At 45.0% G+C, this 20,409-nt stretch overlaps 1 protein-coding gene across 2 annotated transcripts in view; it reads left to right on the top strand.

Annotated features, from left to right (window-relative positions):
• Positions 1 to 5,881: 5,881 nt before the first annotated feature.
• The window catches only part of LOC138468214 (xanthine dehydrogenase/oxidase-like), a 1,072,878-nt gene continuing 1,058,350 nt past the window's right edge, over positions 5,882 to 20,409 (top strand). Inside the window, exon 1 of one of the 2 annotated variants that reach the window (XM_069608673.1) lies at positions 5,882 to 6,422. In XM_069608673.1, coding sequence (XP_069464774.1) covers positions 6,369 to 6,422 — 54 coding nt within the window. In that variant the 5' untranslated portion in view covers positions 5,882 to 6,368. The remainder of the gene's footprint in view (positions 6,423 to 20,409) is intronic. The other variant, XM_069608674.1, reaches the window with a different exon arrangement.

Below are 20,409 nucleotides of genomic sequence, written 5' to 3' on the forward strand. Positions count from 1 at the left end.
TCTTCAGAATGCAATCTTAATAGACTGCAGGTACTACAGAGCAATGCATTGAGATCAGCATTAAAGTTACCCCAGTCTAACCATATTTCTTCTGGTTCCATGGGATTTCATTGCCTGCTGTTTCATCGAGGGGTTTTTTACAGCTGATTTTTTTTTGAAAAAAATCATCTAATTTTTTTTTCTCCCCCCAATACCTCATCCCCTTTAATTATTTTTATATCCCCGTACACCCACACCCAATTCATATAATTTTTTAACCCCCCCAAAAAATTAGAATATTTTTTTTCGGAAAAAAATCTGCTGCAATAAACCCTGCGAAAAAACATCCGGCGATGAAATTACGTCGTACCATTTCTTCCATTAGATAGGACGCTCACTGGCTCCCAGTGCGTGACAGGAACTCACTCTGCCCGCTAGTCATTAAATGTCTGTCTAATTCTGCCCCGAAATATCTGGTGGAAAAATTCTTTAGAAACCAACCGACCAGACCTACCAGACCTACCAGATCGTTCTATTCACACTGCCTCAACATCCCAAGTTGCAATTTAAAAACTGCGGGAGAAGCTAGCTTTCCACTCTTGGCCCCCAGAAGTTGGAACTCTCTCCCCCCTATTATCAGAGCTGAATCTTCCTTGTGGGCCCACAGAGCTAAAGTGAAAAAAAAGGCTTATTTGACAAGAAACATTAACAGGATACAAGTATTTTACCACCCTCACACTCCATAACCTTTGCACCTTAAACTCTTACCACTATGTATCTTTGTTTTATTGTATAACATGCACTGTCGACCAAACTGTAACCATCGTCGACTTCTATACACCTTTATATGTAGCATTTCAGTTAATCAACTACCCTGTAATCGTTCGTCGACAAGTGCGTCTTGCCTTTGTATTTTATATGTATGCCTTTTGTTACTTTGTCACAATCTAAGGCATCCAGTTACCTCAAGGTTAAGTGCACTCTATAAATAATAAACTAAACTAAACAATTGTAGGCATGTTTATACACAGGTGCATCATTAGTGATAATTGCCTAACCATATTATGCCTGGAAAGGGGTCTATAGCACTATGTAAAAGAATATGATCTATTTGTGTGTGACATTGGGTAAATATTTGATGGAGATAGATTTGCTCATTGTAAAGAATTGTTATTTTATTTGCACTTTTTTATTGTATTTTATTTGACATATTGTAATATTATGTATCAATTTGATTGTAATATCATGTAAAGGTTGATTTTCAGCCAAAAACACGTAATTAAAAAAGAAAATAGTGACAAGTAAGCCTGTTACAGATACTTTTATGTACTGCATTGCAAACTCTCCTTAGGCACTATTCTGTTGGTTAATTATGGCTTATTTCTGTTGTGCCACAAAATTGCCCAAACCATTGCTACAGAAGGGAGGGAAGAGTAGTTCTGAACTTAGAATATCAGGTTGGCATAGCAACCGGCAATGCCACTGCTTGAAAATTCCAACTCACTAAAGTTTATTTTTCCAAATTTCTCTAAGGTTCTACCCAATGATGAGTTCCCTAACAATATTTGCTCCAATCATGAGCTTTGTAAGAAGGGTTTCTGGGCTTTCCATTTCCAAGCCACACAGCTATTTGTAAGGTTGGATATTGGGCAATTTTGCATGCAATTGGGCTATTTTTGGGCTACTTTCAACAGCAGATCTGTTTTAGTCCACCCAAAGCTACCACTCTACCCCCACCCACTCTACTACATGCTCTACAAACCTCCATTGCATGTTCTGGTTGTGGTTGGGCTATGTTGGGCTACTTTTGATGAGTCCTCCAGAGGCTACTTCATTTTTTCTGCCCCAAACCTACTATCACCCCACCACACTCTCTCCACCCGCTTTCTCTATCCCCACCCCCACTTCCCAACTCTCTTTACCCCCTATAGCCCACCCACCCTCTCTACTCTCTCCATCGACAAACACCTACCCCTTCACTCTCTCTATACCCACTGCATCCCCTCCACACTCTCAAACTGCACCCACCCACCCTACCCCCTCTCTCCTTCCCCACCCACACACTCTGCCCCCACACTCTACCCACTCCCACCCAGCCAGCCACAAATCTCTCTATCCACATCCATCCACCTTACATCCACTCTCTCTACCCTGGAGCACCCACCCCACCCCCTCTCTCTATCCAGACCCACCCACCCTAACACCACTCTCTACCCTGACACACTCACCCATCCCTCACACTCTCTAACCCCGGCCAGCAAACAACCCCCCCACCCCCACTCTTTCTATCTACAGTCAGGCACCCACCCCACCCCACTCTATCTACCCCCACCCAGCCCACCTCCACTCTCCCTAACCATTCCCACCCCACTGTCTCTAACCTCATCCATCCACCCACCCTCCCCCCACTCTCTCTTTACTCAACCACCCTACCCCATGCCCCACTCTCTTTACCCCTCCCACCCACTTTATCCCAACTCTATCTACCTCCACCCATCCTACTCCAACTCTCTCTTCCCCACCCCTCCCTACTCTTTACACCCCCACCCTTCCACCCTACCCCCACTGTCTCTAACCCATTCCCTTTACACCATCCACCCTACCCACTCTCTCTACCCCCACCTACCAGTCCTATCCCCTCTCTCTATCCCTGCCCAACCTACAGCTTCTATTGCCACACCCGCCCTACTCCTACTCTCGACACCCTCTAATTCCTCCTCTCAAACATTCGCTTTATATCTTGCCCTCTCACTCTCACACTTTCTCGCGCATATTTCCTCTTGCTCATCATTGATGGCACCCTCTAACATTGGCTTCCTCCCCTGCTCTGTTCCCCTTCTCGTTCCCTTGCACACCTGCACCCCCTATCAAATCCTCCATTGAAACATTGCACTCTCTTCCTTGCACCCTGGTGCATATAAATGTAAAATGCAAGTAACAGCAGTAAACAGCAAAACATATGGCTTTGTCAATGCTTGTTTTTAAGTAGTCCCACTGTCTGCAGATTTTAGTAACACATTCTACACCTTTCATGGTATATGTACAAGGAAAAGTGTTTATTTACAGGCTCTTCTTTGAATGGTCTTTGCATTGCATGTTTAAAATACTGAGTTTTAGGGAGGCGAAAGTTTGTCCAGAAACCTAACAAATTATGTACACTATTCTCGCCCTTTGGCCCCCACGCCCACTCCAATAGCAGTTTTGTTTTTCAGAGTTGTCTCCTATTTTTCTATTTCTTGGTTTAATAGAGAGTGTCTTGCGTCAGTTACCCATGTTAACAAGATTTAGCTTTCAATGTAAATGTCCTAACTGACGTGAAATACAGGCAGGAATGGGTTATCAGGTGCTCCAGTTCAGAAATTGTCATGCAAGGACTGCAGGACTGCAAAGTCATTCAGCTAATTGGACTCCAACCCCTCACTCACCCACCCTAACCCCCAAATGTGAGCTGAGGGGCGGGGCTTCCGTGCTGAGCCTTTAACAGTTCAAAGGATCAGGTTTCTTCAGAGGCAAATCTAAAATCTGCTCGACTCGGATCATCAAGCACTGCCCGCTTCCCAGAGTCACACTCACAGCCCCCCTGAACACACCCTATTCATGGAATATTTGCCCGGCTCAAAGTGAATTTGCACTGCTGAAAAGGGACTTTGCACTGCCGACACAAACCCTGATTCATGGAACTGTCCAAAGTGCAAAAATTACTACGCGCCAACTTTGCCCGGACTTTGCACTGCAAAAATAAACTTTGCATGGTTCCATGAATCAGGGTTTGTGTCAGCAGTGCAAAGTCACTTTTCAGCAGTGCAAATTCATTTTGAACTGAGCAAATATTCCATGAATCGAGCCCTCAGGCTGCATCCCTGGCAGTTGCGAAAATGTACTTGACAACACGTTCCTTTTGTCCTCAGCAGCAGAGCCTTTCTTATGAATGATGGTGAATTTCCAACTGAAAGACCACCAGTCACCTTGCAAATCTGTGACAGTTAAAGGGAGCAACACAATAAAGCACCCTTTGCAAATGTGTTCACAACCATAATGTCTAATAATTGAATGTTCTTAAAACCATACATAACAACACGCTGGAGGTTTGTGCCGAATCTCCAAACCTAAGTGAGTTTATTACACAACTTATTTTATAGTGTGTCTTAAAACGCTGAAAATAAAGTGGGTGAATAGATATTTTGCCTTTTGCATCTTACAGTTTTCCATTCAGGATGTGGAAAATAATGCTACACTGATATTATTTTGGCTCAACATGCTGATATACGGTTTTACATGTTGTCATGATGCTTTACTATGCAATTTGGGTATTTTACAAGTAAACTCTATGGGACAGTTTTATTGTAGGCCTTGAAACCCAAAACTTGTGGGCTAAAATCCCTGCTTCTCTGGTTAGTGTAAGTGTGTGATCCTGGGCAAATAATGTAATCTCAACCTGACTTCAACTAGAACGAATTGGAATGCTTATGTCCTGCTATGCTTTGATATTGAGTCTTTTATTGCACACCATCTGCCATTTTGACACTTTCTAGCAGTTCATGATCTGCAAGAAATTGGGTCAGGGCGAATGCAGTAGCAGAGAGATCAGGCCAAGATTGCTTTGTTACAACGTTGATGTGCGCAGATCTTAAAAGATATGGCTCTGTACGATGAACATTTTAGATATTTTGTTAGCTTTGTGGAGCAGTGGTTATATGTGTTTCTGGTAGCTAAGGTACTTGTTTGTGTGAGTGACAGAAAATGGAAGTCTTTTGCTTCTTGTTTTCGCCACTGACTCACCAGAGAGCCAAAGACCACAGGAGCGATGGACGAAATGTTCAACATCGCAAGGGAGCCAAGGACCAGAGTAAAGTTCACCAGAGCAGCCAAGGACCAGAGGGGCATCTTCCCAGAGAGGTTCCCTTTTACCTTAGTTTTACTTCATTATATTTTAGTTTTGGTTGTAAGCCAAAACTATCGAACTGGAGTACAACTAGGAGGGAGATGACTTGTGAGGAGGTATGCATAGCTTGAGGGGGGTTTGTTATTTACCAGCCCACTGACTGCCCCTGGCCAAGGTAATTCCTATGGCCAATCCCACCCACTAACTGCGCCTCCCAAAACACATCCTTGTGGGGATCTCTTTGAGCTAGCTTTATCAAGCATTAACATCAACCATTAGTCTTCTGGGGCTATTTCTAAGCAGTCTGCTGAACGTCAATGGCTTAATTACAGTGGTAAATGACTTCTGGAGTAGTAAAAAGGTCTCAAACAAGTGTGCCTTTAGCCACTTGATTTAGATATGTTCCATGCACTGAACTCCTTTTAAAAACAAGCAATCAAAAAAAACAACAGTTTTGGGTTGAGGTATTAGAAAGGCATTTGCCAGTTAATGCCATCATACGCCTAGATAATAACTACATTTTTCAGCTGTTACCATCTTATCGCAAGGTAATACCATTATATCAGTTCCTATCCCATACTTGCACAAAAGCCCAAAATGCCGGCTTTGCCAGTGCTTGTTTATTAGTCTAGGCAATGTCTAGTCTAGCTAAAAAGCCTCAAGAGACATTGTAGATGGCAAACCAAAAGTCAAACCCCATCCGGCACAGTTCTACCCCCCCCCATCCCCCTCCCTCCTTTTCGGATGCAGAGTACCACTAGTTCCTTTTTTTTCCACTTCCACCCCTGTTCTGAATACACTTTTAACACAAATAAACAACTTTCTTGACACAGGATGCAGCGCGCCTCTATTTGAACTTGCCTCCTCACTTGCAAACTGTTTTTATTCACAGAAGGTGTGGTTTTGCAATCTAGCGTAAGCTTTGTATGGAATGTAAAGGCATTGTGACGTGCATCAGGAGTGACGGTGCTGACAGGCGGGTGCAGGTCAGAAGCACCCGAGTCTTGAGTGATGATCTTCTTCAATGGGTTTGGAGATATGTTATGAAGTTCATTCCCTGTGATACTATTATGCGAAATACTTCCTTTTTTTCGGTCAAAGGGTGTTGGCAAGTATTGACTCCCAGTAAAGCAGGGTGAGCCGCACGAAATGTAAGTGATGCTGCTGTGTCAGAGCGCTTTCATGGGTGACGTCATCACGCTGTTATCACTCTCCCGTTCCATTCGGCGGGAGCGATGAGACAAGCGCAGCAGTAAGGAAAGGGTGTTGCTCTACAGCAAGGAAGCATGCTGTGTACTCGCCCCTCCCACGCTTCAAATGTTTGTTTACTCCACGTCGCATGCCCCTCCCTTGCAGAGAGCACGAGGGCTGCTGGCTGATCACAGGTGTTGCAGTACAGCCCTAAGTGACCAGCTTCGTGACTGCTCCCATCGCGTGGCTGGGTGGCCGAAGGGCAGCTTTGTGATCGTATGAACCCGTCCTAGCAGGACGGCTGAAAACTCACTCCATGGCCGCAGCGCCGCCTGCAGACCAACTTGTTCTCTTTGTCAACGGCAAAAAGGTAAGGGACGAAAATGTGTATATTTGTTAAACATTTTTCGAAATAATCCCTGGCAATTTACTTTAATCCATGCACAGATATTTGGTGAAAAATAGATACGGTGTATACAAAAATACGACTGCAATCCGACTGCAATCCGTGCAACTCCAAGTCCTGGCTCTTCCAACAGAGCTTGGTGTGACCTTGATTGCAGCTATCCTATGCACTCCGCCATCCGTATATAGATAGCACTGTCATAATTATTCCTGTTTGCTTGATGGCTTAATAAATTCTCGCTGCTACTGTTTTGCTTTGTGACCTGTATAGCCAGGGCCGGATTTAGCAGCAGCAGCACCCTGGGCAGAATTAGCGCCCCCCCTCACCGCGCGCCGATAGTCAACAGGTGGAGGAGCAGGGATGGTTCAGGAGCGCCACATTTCTTTTCTAACTTCCCGCTCCAGCGCCTGCCAGTTAATCACTGGAATAGTGTGCTCAATGAAAACCGCTTCGCGGCGTGGAGGTAATCCTCTGAATAGGGTGTTGATGCACAGCATCAGCACCCTATTGTTATTAAATGCGCCCCGCCGCGGGCGCTTTTAATAACAAAAGGGTGCCTGCTGCGCTTTCTCCCACTACGCCAGCTCGGGGAGCCATTGAAAGACTCCCCTGAGCAGGCGTGTCAGGGGGCTAATGGCGCCCTGGAGAGGCTAATGGCCCCCTGAGGGGGGCATGGCACACTAGGCAGTTACCCGGCCCGCCCTGCCCTGAAGCCGGCCCTGTGTACAGCACTCTGTTGTTCCCAAGTTAGGTCCATGCAATAAAAAAAACATATGAAAATCAGTTGCATTCGACCCCCTTTGGGAGGGAAAGTGGCAATTCTGTAAACTGGAATGGGGCATTGAAAATGTAACTTTTGTTATTTATAATCCTTAAAATTATAATATAATATAATAATATCCTTCCAGGTTTGGATGGCCCAACACGGATTATGCCTAAATGGTGAAAAAAACTGAACTTCTGCTCATAGGATCACAATACTGTCTTAACACTTAACAAACTTGATAACTCCTTTAAATCCTTCAAGATTGATGGCTTCACCATCAAAGTCTCAAAAGAAGTAAAAACCCTTGGTTTCTACCTCGACTCAGCCCTCACTCCAACTAGACAAGCCAATGCCACAGCCAGGGAACATGTGAACACTTCCAGCTTCACCATCAAAGTCTCAAAAGAAATAAAAACCCTTGGTTTCTACCTCGACTCAGCCCTAACTCTAACTAGACAAATCAACGCCACGGCAGCTGCCTACGCGTCAAAGCTCATCAATGCCTGCAGACCATTCCTAGCACCTGACAGCTGCATCACGCTAGCCAGAGCCCTCGTCCTGTCCAAACTGGATTATTGCAAGGCCCCCTATGCTGGCACCAAGAATCATAATATCAGAAAACTGCAAGTGATTCAAAATAACGCCCGTAGAGCAGTGTTAAACATACCTAAAAATACTCACATTTCCACAACTAGAGGAAATACCCATTGGCTACCTGTCAAGGAGCACATCCTCTTCAAAACTCTTACCATGACACACAAATGCCTGCATAATGCCGCCCCCAAATACCTTACAGACAAATTGACAATAAACCAGTCTAACAGGCATACACGCTCAACATACTCTCATCTACTCTCCACCCCTCGCTTCAAAAAATGTGAGGAAGTAGCTTTCCAATAGTAGCCGCCAAACACTGGAACTCTTTACCACTCACACTAAGGTCAGAAACTTCTTTCTGGACCTTTCGCAAACATCTGAAAACATGGCTCTTGAAGCAGAAACTACTCAACTAGGACACTCGTTACACTCTGTGCTGTTGCAACAACAATATGCACTGGTAACTATTGAAGTGGAAAAATGGGAAAACACCCTGCCCCTATTCTCATCCAGACCCAGGCCTCGAGGATCGCGACCCAAACACCCCCGAGAGAAGAGTTTGACCCGCTCATCTCCTTACCAGGCGGCAAGGTACTATGTGTTCGTGGTCCACATGTGCGAGGAGCCTGCCCATTACCATGCCCCAGCCAAGCCGCCGCCTGCGATATGGACCAGATCGACTAAAACAACCGCCGCAAAGCATCAACATCGTTGGAGATGCCATGACGAAATAGCCACAGACACGAACACACGTGCCACCATGCACACTGGTCACTCACACACCAACATACACGAAGAACATACTCAGTACTATGACGTAGCGGACTGACCCACTCATGGACGTGCAGCGTTTTTATTTTTAACATAGGCCTCCTACAGCACTGCAGAAACGCAAGACGCCTGAAGAGCTTGTGTATACGCTTGCAGACGCTTCATGCTACGCTACCTCCATAGAGATACCATCATATGTATATATACTTGTGACACACTGTCGCCCTGCAGCATCCATGTTGTGGACTATACACCACCTCCAAACAAAATGAGGCCCGAGTAGGCCGCAATCAAGAGTCCTCAGGCCGGAGCCTTTAAGACGAAAACCTTTCAGAGATGAAAAAGCAATGTGCTGACCATGCAGAACGAGTCCCAGTGAGAGCCCACTGCCAAGGCCGAAATGTTGCAACCCACATGCCGAGCTCCCAGCGCTAAGGTTACACCTGCCACCGCCAAGCACCATTATGGGCCGAAAACCAAATAAAATGCTCATAATTCTGCCCCAGCTACGGTCTCTCCACACGTGACCAAGCCGAACTGACAACATGCCAAGCTCGCGAGACAGACAGTCGACGGGGTCCCACGTCTGGGACACAGGTTGCAACAACGAGGCGGCAAGTTAGACACCTATACCGATGGGAAAGGCGTGATCACCAGCCACTAGCAAGACCTGTCCATTGTCCACCACTATCACATAGTTGCACAATGTTGCAAACGCCAGGTACCTCGTGGGCTGGGAACAGCGATGGTCCCAGGCTTGCGTGCTCACGAGGGAACCAATGAGAGTACGAGGGGCTTCTCACTGACAACATTTCGGGTAGCCAATCACCAAGGGTGGTCCCCATGTAACCAATTAATTGTAACAAGTTCTAGGGACATCCCAAGTGTGCAACCTGACCTAGCCTTATCCACTAACATTTCTTCATATAAGCATATATACTAACCCTACCACTCGGGGAGCCAACCCAAAGTGGCAATAGGTTTTGTGATGATTTTCCCAGGTGACGCGGGTAGCGCGTCACACTGCAGTAAAAAGGGCCTGCGAGCCTCACTAACAGCGAGAGCGTCTCCCCGAATGCATACGGGCGGAGGACTATCCCTGACGTTACTATAATAAACAGCAGTAATTGCTTTGCTCTTGTGTGTGCCTCATACTCCTTTTGGGATGCGGGAGGAGTTGGGGCCTCCCTAGCCCCGGAGGTCCGCGGACGGCTCTGCCGGCCCCCGGGAGATTACCCTGACACTATGCATTGGCCTTTGCCATTGGATGAACCATGTAACTACTGTGTTTTATTTTAAGAACAGCGCCTAGATGCCTCTGCTTGGTGCGCTATAAAAATTGCAATAATAAATAAATAAATAAATAGCTAAATAAAAACACTATGCTCCTCAGTAGGGCAGGATAAAGAGAGGAGCCATTTCTTTCTGAATGACGAAAATCAAAGGACATCACAATGCCTTTCACCTTAATGACAGGCGATGGCGTGTTTTTTAGACAATGTTTAACTGGATTATGATTGCAGACACAAGCAACGGTTGCTTCTACTTCTAGGAAATGCTGAAGGTTTGGTTTCCTTCGCTAGTGCAGGGTTGGCTAAATCACACTTCCTACAATGGAAGCAGGTTTTTCTTTTTCTCTGAATTTGTAAAGCTTGGCTATGACCCAAAGGTATCTTGGTGCTAGGAAACCCGCTCCCCCTACCCCGACAACAAACAATCATGTAATTTAATGGAGTGCAATAAGCTACTAGGTTATCTAGTTGGATAAGAACATTTTTAAAGCCTTGCTAAAGGCAAAGTGACCTGTAATTGCCCGTAGTAAGAGAGACTGCGAATTCCACAGCTGGGAGGTGCCCACTGAAAAGGCTCTCCCGACCCGATAGTGACTTTGGAGAAATGCGAAACCGTCAGCAAAAGAAAATTAGCCAAATGTGTAAGTTCCTAGAGGGAGTATACTTAACACATTTATCACAAAGATAATGAGTGCCTTCCCCATAGTGCGCTTGATGTTTTACCACTGGCACCAGTCTCGTGCAGCAGTTTGGGCTGGACTGCCCCTTTTGGGGACCAAGCCTGATTTGCATATGGTCTTTACCCTTTTGTAATGGCTTTGCAGGTGAAGAACGATGGTCTGGAGGGTTGCCCAGAGAAATGCCAGAGGTTAAGATTCATTCTAAACCTTACAGCCATCACCTCTTGTGTTTGGTTGCAGTCACCTTGAGTGGGACAGGTATGCCCTGATGCAGGTCCCGTGCCTGCAGGGCCTAGAACATGGGTGCACAACATACGGCCCGCGGGCCAGTTGCGGCCCGCCATGCCCTTTTGACCGGCCCGCGAGGCACAAAGACTTTCCTAATGGAGGGCGGCCCGTAAGGCGTGGTCCATAAGGCTTGATGCCGGAAGGCATTTCAGCCTTGGACCACGCCAGTCGTAGTGCGATTCCAGCGTTCCAGCTTACCTGCCGCTTACCTGCCTGCCTTCCAGCACGTCTCCGGTAAGTGGTCTGTTTGTGTTTGTGTGTCGGGTTTGTTTTGCGTTGTTTGTGTGTGTATGTTGGGGGGGGGGTGTCGGATGTGTATGAATGTTTGTGTTTGAATGTATTTTGTGTGTAAGTTGAGATGCGGGGGTGGGGGGGTGTCGGATGTGTATGAATGTTTGTGTTTGTGTGTTGGGTTTGTTTTGCTTTATGTTTGTGTGTGTATGTTGAGATGCGGGGATGGGGGGGTGTGTCGGATGTGTATGGATGTTTGTGTTTGAATGTATTTTGTGTGTAAGTTGAGATGCGGGGGTGGGGAGGGTGTCGGATGTGTATGAATGTTTGTGTTTGAATGTATTTTGTGTGTAAGTTGAGATGCGGGGTGGGGGGGTGTCGGATGTGTATGAATGTTTGTATTTGAATGTATTTTGTGTGTAAGTTGAGATGCGGGTTGGGGGGTGTGTCGGATGTGTATGAATGATTGTGTTTGAATGTATTTTGTGTGTATGTTGAGATGCGGGGGTGGGGGGGGTGTCGGATGTGTATGAATGTTTGTATTTGAATGTATTTTGTGTGTATGTTGAGATGCGGGGGTGGGGGGGGTGTGTCGGATGTGTATGAATGTATTTGAATGTATTTTGTGTGTATGTTGAGATGTGGGGGGGTGTGAATGTTTGTATTTGAATGTATTTTGTGTGTATGTTGAGATGTGGGGGGGTGTGTGAATGTTTGTATTTGAATGTATTTTGTGTGTATGTTGAGATGCGGGGGTGGGGGGGTGTCGGATGTGTGTCGGATGTGTATGAATGTTTTGATTTGAATGTTTTTTGTGTGCTGAGTTGGGGGGTGGGGGTTCGGGTCTGTATGGGTGCTTGTTTGAGAGTTTGCTGATTTGTGGGGGTGGGGGGTTCGGGTCTGTATGGGTGCATGTTTGTGTGTGTGCTGAGTTGGGGTGGGGGTTCGGGTCTGTATTGGTGCATGTTTGTGTGTGTGCTGAGTTGGGGGGTTTGGTTGGGGGTGAGGGGGCCATGGGGCATAGTGTTTGGTTGGGGGTGAGGGACATGGGGCATAGTGTTTGGTTGGGGGTGAGGGGGCCATGGGGCATAGTGTTTGGTTTTGGGTGAGGGGGCCATGGGGCATAGTGTTTGGTTGGGGGTTAGGGACATGGGCATAGTGTTTGGTTGGGGGTGAGGGGGCCATGGGGCATAGTGTTTGGTTGGGGGTGAGGGGGCCATGGGGCATAGTGTTTGGTTGGGGGTGAGGGACATGGGGCATAGTGTTTTGTTGGGGGTGAGGGCCATGGGGCATAGTGTTTGGTTGGGGTTGAGGGGGCCATGGGGCATACTGTTTGGTTGGGGTTGAGGGGGCCATGGGGCATAGTGTTTGGTTGGGGGTGAGGGGGCCATGGGGAATAGTGTTTGGTTGGGGGTGAGGGACATGGGGCATAGTGTTTGGTTGGGGGTGAGGGTCATGGGGCATAGTGTTTGGTTGGGGGTGAGGGGGCCATGGGGCATAGTGTTTGGTTGGGGGTGAGGGGGCCATGGGGCATAGTGTTTGGTTGGGGGTGAGGGACATGGGGCATAGTGTTTGGTTGGGGGTGAGGGGGCCATGGGGCATAGTGTTTGGTTTTGGGTGAGGGGGCCATGGGGCATAGTGTTTGGTTTTGGGTGAGGGGGCCATGGGGCATAGTGTTTGGTTGGGGGGGAGGGGGCCATGGGGCATAGTGTTTGGTTGGGGGGGAGGGGGCCATGGGGCATAGTGTTTGGTTGGGGGTGAGGGACATGGGGCATAGTGTTCGGTTGGCGGTGAGGGACATGGGGCATAGTGTTTGGTTGGGGGTCAGGGGGCCATGGGGCATAGTGTTTGGTTGGGGTTGAGGGGGCCATGGGGCATAGTGTTTGGTTGGGGGTCAGGGGGCCATGGGGCATAGTGTTTGGTTGGGGGTGAGGGGGCCATGGGGCATAGTGTTTGGTTGGGGGTGAGGGACATGGGGCATAGTGTTTGGTTGGGGTGAGGGGGCCATGGGGCATAGTGTATCTAGGGTCAATAAAATATATATAAGTTAATTAAACAGGCGAGATACAATAACTAAATAGAAATAAATTATAACAATGGAAAATGTGTAGTACAAAATGTAAGTTTGAAATGCAAATAAAAATCGTTACCCCTCAAAAACATTCTTTTTCCATGTGTTTAGTACAAATTGGGGGTTTAAAAAGCCTCCTGCCACGCCCCGCCTACCGCCCCGCCCACATTTACTTTTCGGCCCACTATAGCCCTCATGTAAGGTACTTTCGGCCCTCTGTCAAAATCAGTTGTGCACCCCTGGCCTAGAGACCCAAGCTCCTCCTCACTGATGAGGCCCAACAAGGCCGAAACATGTTTGGGGATGCCTATGGTCTTGTGCAGAAGGGAGGGGTCCAAGCACTTTGGGCTGGACTGCCCCTTTTGGGGTGGGACCAAGCCTAATTTGCATATGGTCTTTACCCTTTTAGAATGGCTTGGTAGGTGAAGAACGATGGTCTGGAGGGTTGCTCAGAGCAACGCCAAAGCTTAAGATTAATTTGTAAACCTTCCAGCCATCACCTCCTTTGTTTTGTTCCAATCGCTGCAACGTACATATTGCAAAGAATTCCCTAAAAAAGCATCTAAAAGGTCCGTGCTTTAGGACATGGTATTGGTATGGTATTGTTTATTTATATAGCGCCTTTACACAGGCAATTGTTTCAAAGCGCTCGCTGGACATGAGTGACCATATGTTTTTGTAAAAGCTGAATCTTACGACAAGCTACGTGTTCATTGCAGTTGCTCTCACACTATTTTATAAGCAGGTAAGGGCTAAAGACGCACCTCCATACTACCACAAACATTGCCCTTACCACCACCATCTCACTTTACCTCTATGCCTATGTGACGGCTTTCAATAAGGGAAAGGGCACCATGAAGCCATGCTTTAGGGCCTTGGATAATTGGAGGGCTGAGTCACATGGAAACCCATTGTCGGGGTGCATTATGCAAGGTGGACTGTTAACCCTCCATCTGGGTGTATTTCACACTAGAACATGGTATTCACAAAGCAATCAGGTCTGCCTACTGTGGAAAAATGCGTGTAGGTTATACCTGCTCTGGTAAAAATATCCGGTTACACTCTAAATTACTGGTCTGACGTGCAGTAATGGGCACCAGACTACAATAACCTACTCTGTGTCTGACAGGAAAAAATGTGAACTGCAAAACTTTGCGTGATGTCACCTTCAAAGTGTCTGGAGACCCCTGTAAATGGGTGCAGTGTGCGATATAAACCAACCAAACATAACATAAGAGGACCTCCTTTTCACCTTGCAAACATTGGGGGTGTAACATTCACTGCAAAAATGTAGACCACTAGCACTTGTGGCCAGATTCATGGAATATTTGCCCGGTTCAAAGTGACTTTGCATTGCTGAAAAGTGTCTTTGCACTGCCGACACAAAACCTGATTCATGGAACCGTGCAAAGTGTATTTTTGCCGTGCAAAGTCCAGGCAAACTCAGCGGATTTTGTACTTCAAAAATGACTATGCACTGACTTTGCACGGCAAAAATAAACTTTGCACGGTTCCATGGATCAGGGTTTGTGTGGGCACTGCAAAGTCACTTTTCAGCAGGGCAAATCCAAGTTGAACGGAGCAAATATTCCATGAATCGCCCCCTTGGTCTTTATTAGGTTTCTTCGCTGCAGGGCTATTTGCATTACCATTTAACAGTGCATTGGTCTGACATGTTGTTCCGCATCCTTAATACACATAATAAAGTACGAAAATCAATGTTGAACTGTATTTATATCTTTTATCTGTCAACTGGAATTTCCCCAATTATCATGGTAAAACGACTAGGGGGTGTCAATGAGAGGAAGTGAAACTTAGAGTGTAAGATCAAGCAAGGAATATCGAGGCCTGGTACCACCAAACATTGGATCTGCCAGTCACAAAGTCAAAACAAATATAGATTTATTCTGTACAGATTCAAATATCAAAGCAGATAGCTATCTGGCTCCCAACACCTCGCAGTGTGTACCAGAAAACACTGTGAGGGGAGTGAGTCCTGGTCATCACAAAACATGCAGTGTTTATACACAGTCCTGGGCATTGCTCAGCCCATCTCCAAACTAATAGGTTATAAATTTGGGTTTGTAACAAATATACAATATTGGTTTCTACTTTTGACATGTTGTTCCATCCTTGAAGATTCAATGGTGTTGTTGGTTCTCCAGTTTAGGTTGATCCTATTTTCAAGAAACGCATTAAATAGCTTATAGCTAAGGCACATAGCTCTAGTTTGTCTACCATTCAGTCCTTATGTTTGAATATGGCTGAGGCTATTGATGCAGACAACACTTTAAATTGAAGTTCACTTTGGCTCCAAGGTTCCTTAAACATAGTGACAAACTTTGTTGTAGTCAGCTGTGTGGATCGTTAGCTTTTTAGAGTAAACCTTGTTTCAAGAAATGTACAAAGGATTCCTTCAAAAACACACAACATTAGTTTACATAAATTGTATATCACTGTTTGAGGGAGGATGACATAGATAGCACTTTGAATGAGAGTTCATTCTGACTACAAGGTCTGTTTGCACAGGACAAATAGTCTGCTCTGCCAGCCCTAGTGTTGACAGAGGCTCAAAGGTCATTTCTGCTCTGGCAGCTGAAAACATGGTTAATCATTACTGAGCAGAGAGCAAGAGTCGGAATCAAGATGGAGGATATTTTTCAAAATGGCGTTTGAAGTCAATTCTAATTAACTGCAGGTTTTAATACAAATGTGAAATGGCTTAGGACAATATTCAAAATCAGATGATATTTATGTAAATATGGTTTAACAAACCCTCCTTTTGGCCTAAGCCAAGAGCATAACTCAAACAGTCTGACCATACGATGACCATGTGTCATAATCAGAACACTCTGAGTTGTTGGATTCAAAAACATCAATTCCCAGTAACTCTTTAATAGTTATTTCCTGCATTACTAAGGCATTGGTTGTTTTTTCAGGCATTGTATCCTAGGTCCTAGTGTACCTACTGCTTGTGTACAACATCCTCCTATCATGGAACATATGACAGGGAGGCATTGTAAACAACAACAACAGAACAGAAAAATACCAAGAAATCACCATTAAGACTGCAAAGATCTTCCAACCCCATGATCGTAATAAGTCCCAGAACCTAAGATTCCAGTTTCCCTTCAGTACTCAAGGTATGTAGATTTTGAATTGACTTGAATATGGTAGTGGAGGAGTCGGGTACAAAAACACAAGCAGATACCACCAATTTACATACTCCACCATGCTCAGCCAGGATGATGTCTAACACCATCCGGTTCTGTAGAGCCACTAATCTAATTGCTTTTTCTTCTAACGTCATATTGTATAGTATATCGGTGGTCCAGTTGATTGTTTTCTCCAATACTCTTGCCAGTCTCCTAATATCCTCAGAGTTCATGATCTGTCCCCAAAATGGCACAAAGGATTTCGCTACATCACCCATGACCTGTGAAGGAGTATCACCACTCTCGTTCCGCCTTGGACGAACTCTAGAGACCTCAGAGGTGCCAGCTACAAATACGGTATAGACCTCGGTATAGAATCAGTAGAATGGCTATTGCTACAAGCATCAGAAATTCGAGCACAGAAAGAGTTCATACTGGCTCTCCTACAATTCATTTCAGAAAATTCTTACTTCCAATATCGCAATCAGTTTTACCTTCAAACCTCGGGAACATCTATGGGAGCGACAATGGCACCCTCATATGCCAACAGCTTTATGTATAAGTTTGAGACCGATAATGTGCTTAATAACCAACGTTGGAAGAATGACATTCACCTTTGGACTCGGTACATTGACGATATTTTTGGAGTGTGGAGAGGCACAAGGATATCCTTCGACACTTTCTTTGAATATCTAAACAACATAGACAAACGGATCCAATTCACGAGAGAAATTTCTTATGACACTATCACCTTCCTAGATGTTTCCATTAAAAAAGAGACCACGCGTTACAGCACTTCAATCTTCCGTAAACCTACTGATCGCAACAACCTTCTACATCGTCTGAGTTTTCACCAGCCCAGTTTACTCAAAAATCTCCTATATAGTCAACTCCTAAGGGTTAAGAAGATTGTCAGCGAACCCAATGATTGTTTAGCCCAACAACAGATTATGAAAGAGAAGTTTTTAGCCCGGCGCTATAAACAAGCAGAACTGGACACAGCATCAGCTAGGGTTAACAGCCTGACACGAGAGACCTTGTTATCTACCCAAAATCCTATAAAAAAGAGAGAACTTAAAACACCTGTCTTTGTATCAAAATTCTCTATCCAGAGCAACAGAATTAAGAAGACCATCAGTAAGCATTGTGGGATCTTTAAAAATGACATCAGAGTACAAAATTTATTCACAGAATTACCGGTGTTTGCTTACCAACGTAGCAGGAATCTGAGAGATGAACTTGTACACACAAGACCACCGCTTAAGGGACCGATAATGCAACGGACGGGTACATACCCCTGTCTGAACTGTACGAACTGCAACTTAGTTATCAAGGGAGATTCCATCAACCATCCCAGAACAGGGAAAAAGATTTTGCTCAAAAACTATGGAACCTGTGACAGCACCAACATACTTTATGGCATTAAATGCCCGTGTGGAAAATTCTATGTGGGCCAATCCACAAGAATGGCCAAAACAAGGTGGAATGAGCATTGTTCATGTATTCGTAATGCCAATACCAACTCTGCCGTAGCACGACACTGGTTGGAGAATGGACATAACTTGACTCGGATTAGATTTGTGGTTTTAGAGGTACTCACAAGAAACAACCCACATGAAGACCTTAACCAGCGGTTGAATCGAAGGGAGTCATTCTGGATTGACAAACTTGGGAGTCTGGTTCCCAATGGGATTAACGAGGAGATTAATTATTACTGTTTTCTTTAATTTTGTAATCTCTTTGCCTTCAAGGTGTAATTTCTAGCAACTATTTACTGTGATATATCTTTTGTGTTATGGACTTTGACCACCCCGCTGTGTTTCCTGGACTTCGGTCTGGGACCCAAGGTGCCGTCTGGCGACGACACCATTGCAGTGGGTTGGTACTTGCAGCATGACTCATGCATCTGATTTCTCCTATGATTTTTCCAATTACTATATAAAATAGCCTCAGATGCCGCCGTTTGATGACATGACCCAGTGTGGACATATGTATATATACTACATAATGATGTTATTACTATGTATTTACTTTGCAACTTTCTTTTATTAGCCCAGCATTCTTTAGGGCTCTTTTGTATTTGCTATTTCTCTTTTATGACTCTCCTATCTTCTTTCACTAGTTCCACCCCTGTTACTTTGTCTTGCATTGGAGTATTTCTTTTATCTCTATGCTTTCAGTTTCCTTGTTTTTACAATTTTTTGTTTCCACAATTCTTGACATATTCGAATTAAAGCGTATAATTAGTTTATAGCTCTAAATAATCCCTTAGAAACCTATTTGCTGTCATTTGTCCCTGAGCGCGCGCCTCGTTTGGCCGCGATCACGTGGTTTATTAAAGGAGCGTTTTCTGGGCAACTCTCCGATGCGAACATCGCAGTTACACGCCGGCAAGCGAGAGGAACAGTCCGACTCCTCGCTGGTCTCATGGTAAGCTCCCCTGATGTTATGACACGTACTGCTTATACGGATCCCACCCGGGTTCCTTACAATGTCTCTCTTACATTTCAGCTTATCTGCGCTTCGGCGCTGATTTTGTCCAGGCAGCTTTCTGCCCACCACATGGTTCTGGTTCTCAAAGCCACTGTCCATGCAAGCATTCTGCCATTTTCTCAGGTAAACGCGTTCTGCATTTCTTGTTATCGCTAACCTCATTACTCACAGACTTCTTATTGCTCATTCTTTCTCTTTTTCTATTTTTTCTTTTATGTATCAACCAATCTTTCTACCACTACAATGATTGGTATGTTATTAAATTTTTTTTGCGAATGTGCATTGTGATACACTTTCTTTTGGATGTTATGTAAACATACATGTTAACTACAGACTTGCCCTGACGAAGGATTTGTAAATCCGAAATGCATTGGCAAAAGATTATTTTGGTCTGACATAAAATGCTATTGGCTTTTTTCTTCCTCACTAAGAAGATATTAGTGACGCCTCATACCAAGAGATGTATTTTTTCACAAAACCAGTGATTGATAAAAATCTTTATGAAATACCACTGAACCTTCATTATTATCATTATTTTTTGAATATGTAAACAATTTTACTTTGGAGTCTATCAAGCTTTGTGGAGTTTACATAACTTACATACCCAGATTGGGTCTTCTAAGAGAGCGGCGGTGTGACCCTGCATCCCACTTGGTCTTTGGCTTCTTGTGTATTTTTGAATTAGGGTGTCTCCTTATTCGTCACAGCCAGCTCCTTTTTATAATTTGACAACAAGGAATCTTCAGAGCAATGAAACTTCTATACAGACACAATTATTTGAGAAATGTGAATATCGCATAGTGGTGCCCACTCTTCCTGCTTTTTGCCAGCTACAAATACCCCTGGTAGCAGGATACCCAAATAACAAGTTCCCTGCCAATCCATAGGTAACCACGGATAAGCCTCATTACTGCAAATGAAGTAGACAGGTTCGCCTACATACAAAGGTCTGTCCTCATTAGTCGAGTTTGCAACATTGGTACAAGCCTCAAAATCGCCCATTGACCAAGGTTGGGGCTATGGTTAACCATGTAGGAAGGTGGCGTGGCATCCCTGTTACCTACAGGAGCCATCTTGAAAGAGATAAGTGATTGGAAAGGTTGGGGCAGTCTATTAGAAGGCCTAATAGAAGGTACATTAAGCTTGCTCCTATTTGCAAAGAGTGAGCATCCCAGAGGCGTCAGGACCCGCCTTTCAAATTCATTAAAATTAGTCCCGTCAAAGTTCCCTGAGATACAATGGCCAAAGAATAGTGCCCTTAGAGAGACATAACATGCAGTAGTTAAAGGCAAAGGATGAATATACCAGCCCAACCCTTTTTCCCCATGCTGTGGTAAATGCCAACAGTTTGTTCTATTCAGAATTGCGTGAGTTGCATTCATTATTAACAGTAGTGTATTGTTATCATAGCTCTGTCTATGTTGGGAGACCCTAGGAGATAGGGTGTGCAGGTGCACGAAAGGTGTAGACATAGTAGGAACACTTTCAGTAGGCAAACATGTTTCAAGTGGGCGCACTTCTTCTATATACCAGAACCCAAAAGCAATCAATACTGTGAGACTGGTTAACACAATTACGAGAAAACAATACGTCCTTAAGGACCATGT

Source organism: Ambystoma mexicanum, chromosome 4q (assembly GCF_040938575.1).
Source record: "Ambystoma mexicanum isolate Mex_15411 chromosome 4q, UKY_AmexF1_1, whole genome shotgun sequence".
NCBI lineage: Eukaryota > Metazoa > Chordata > Amphibia > Caudata > Ambystomatidae > Ambystoma > Ambystoma mexicanum.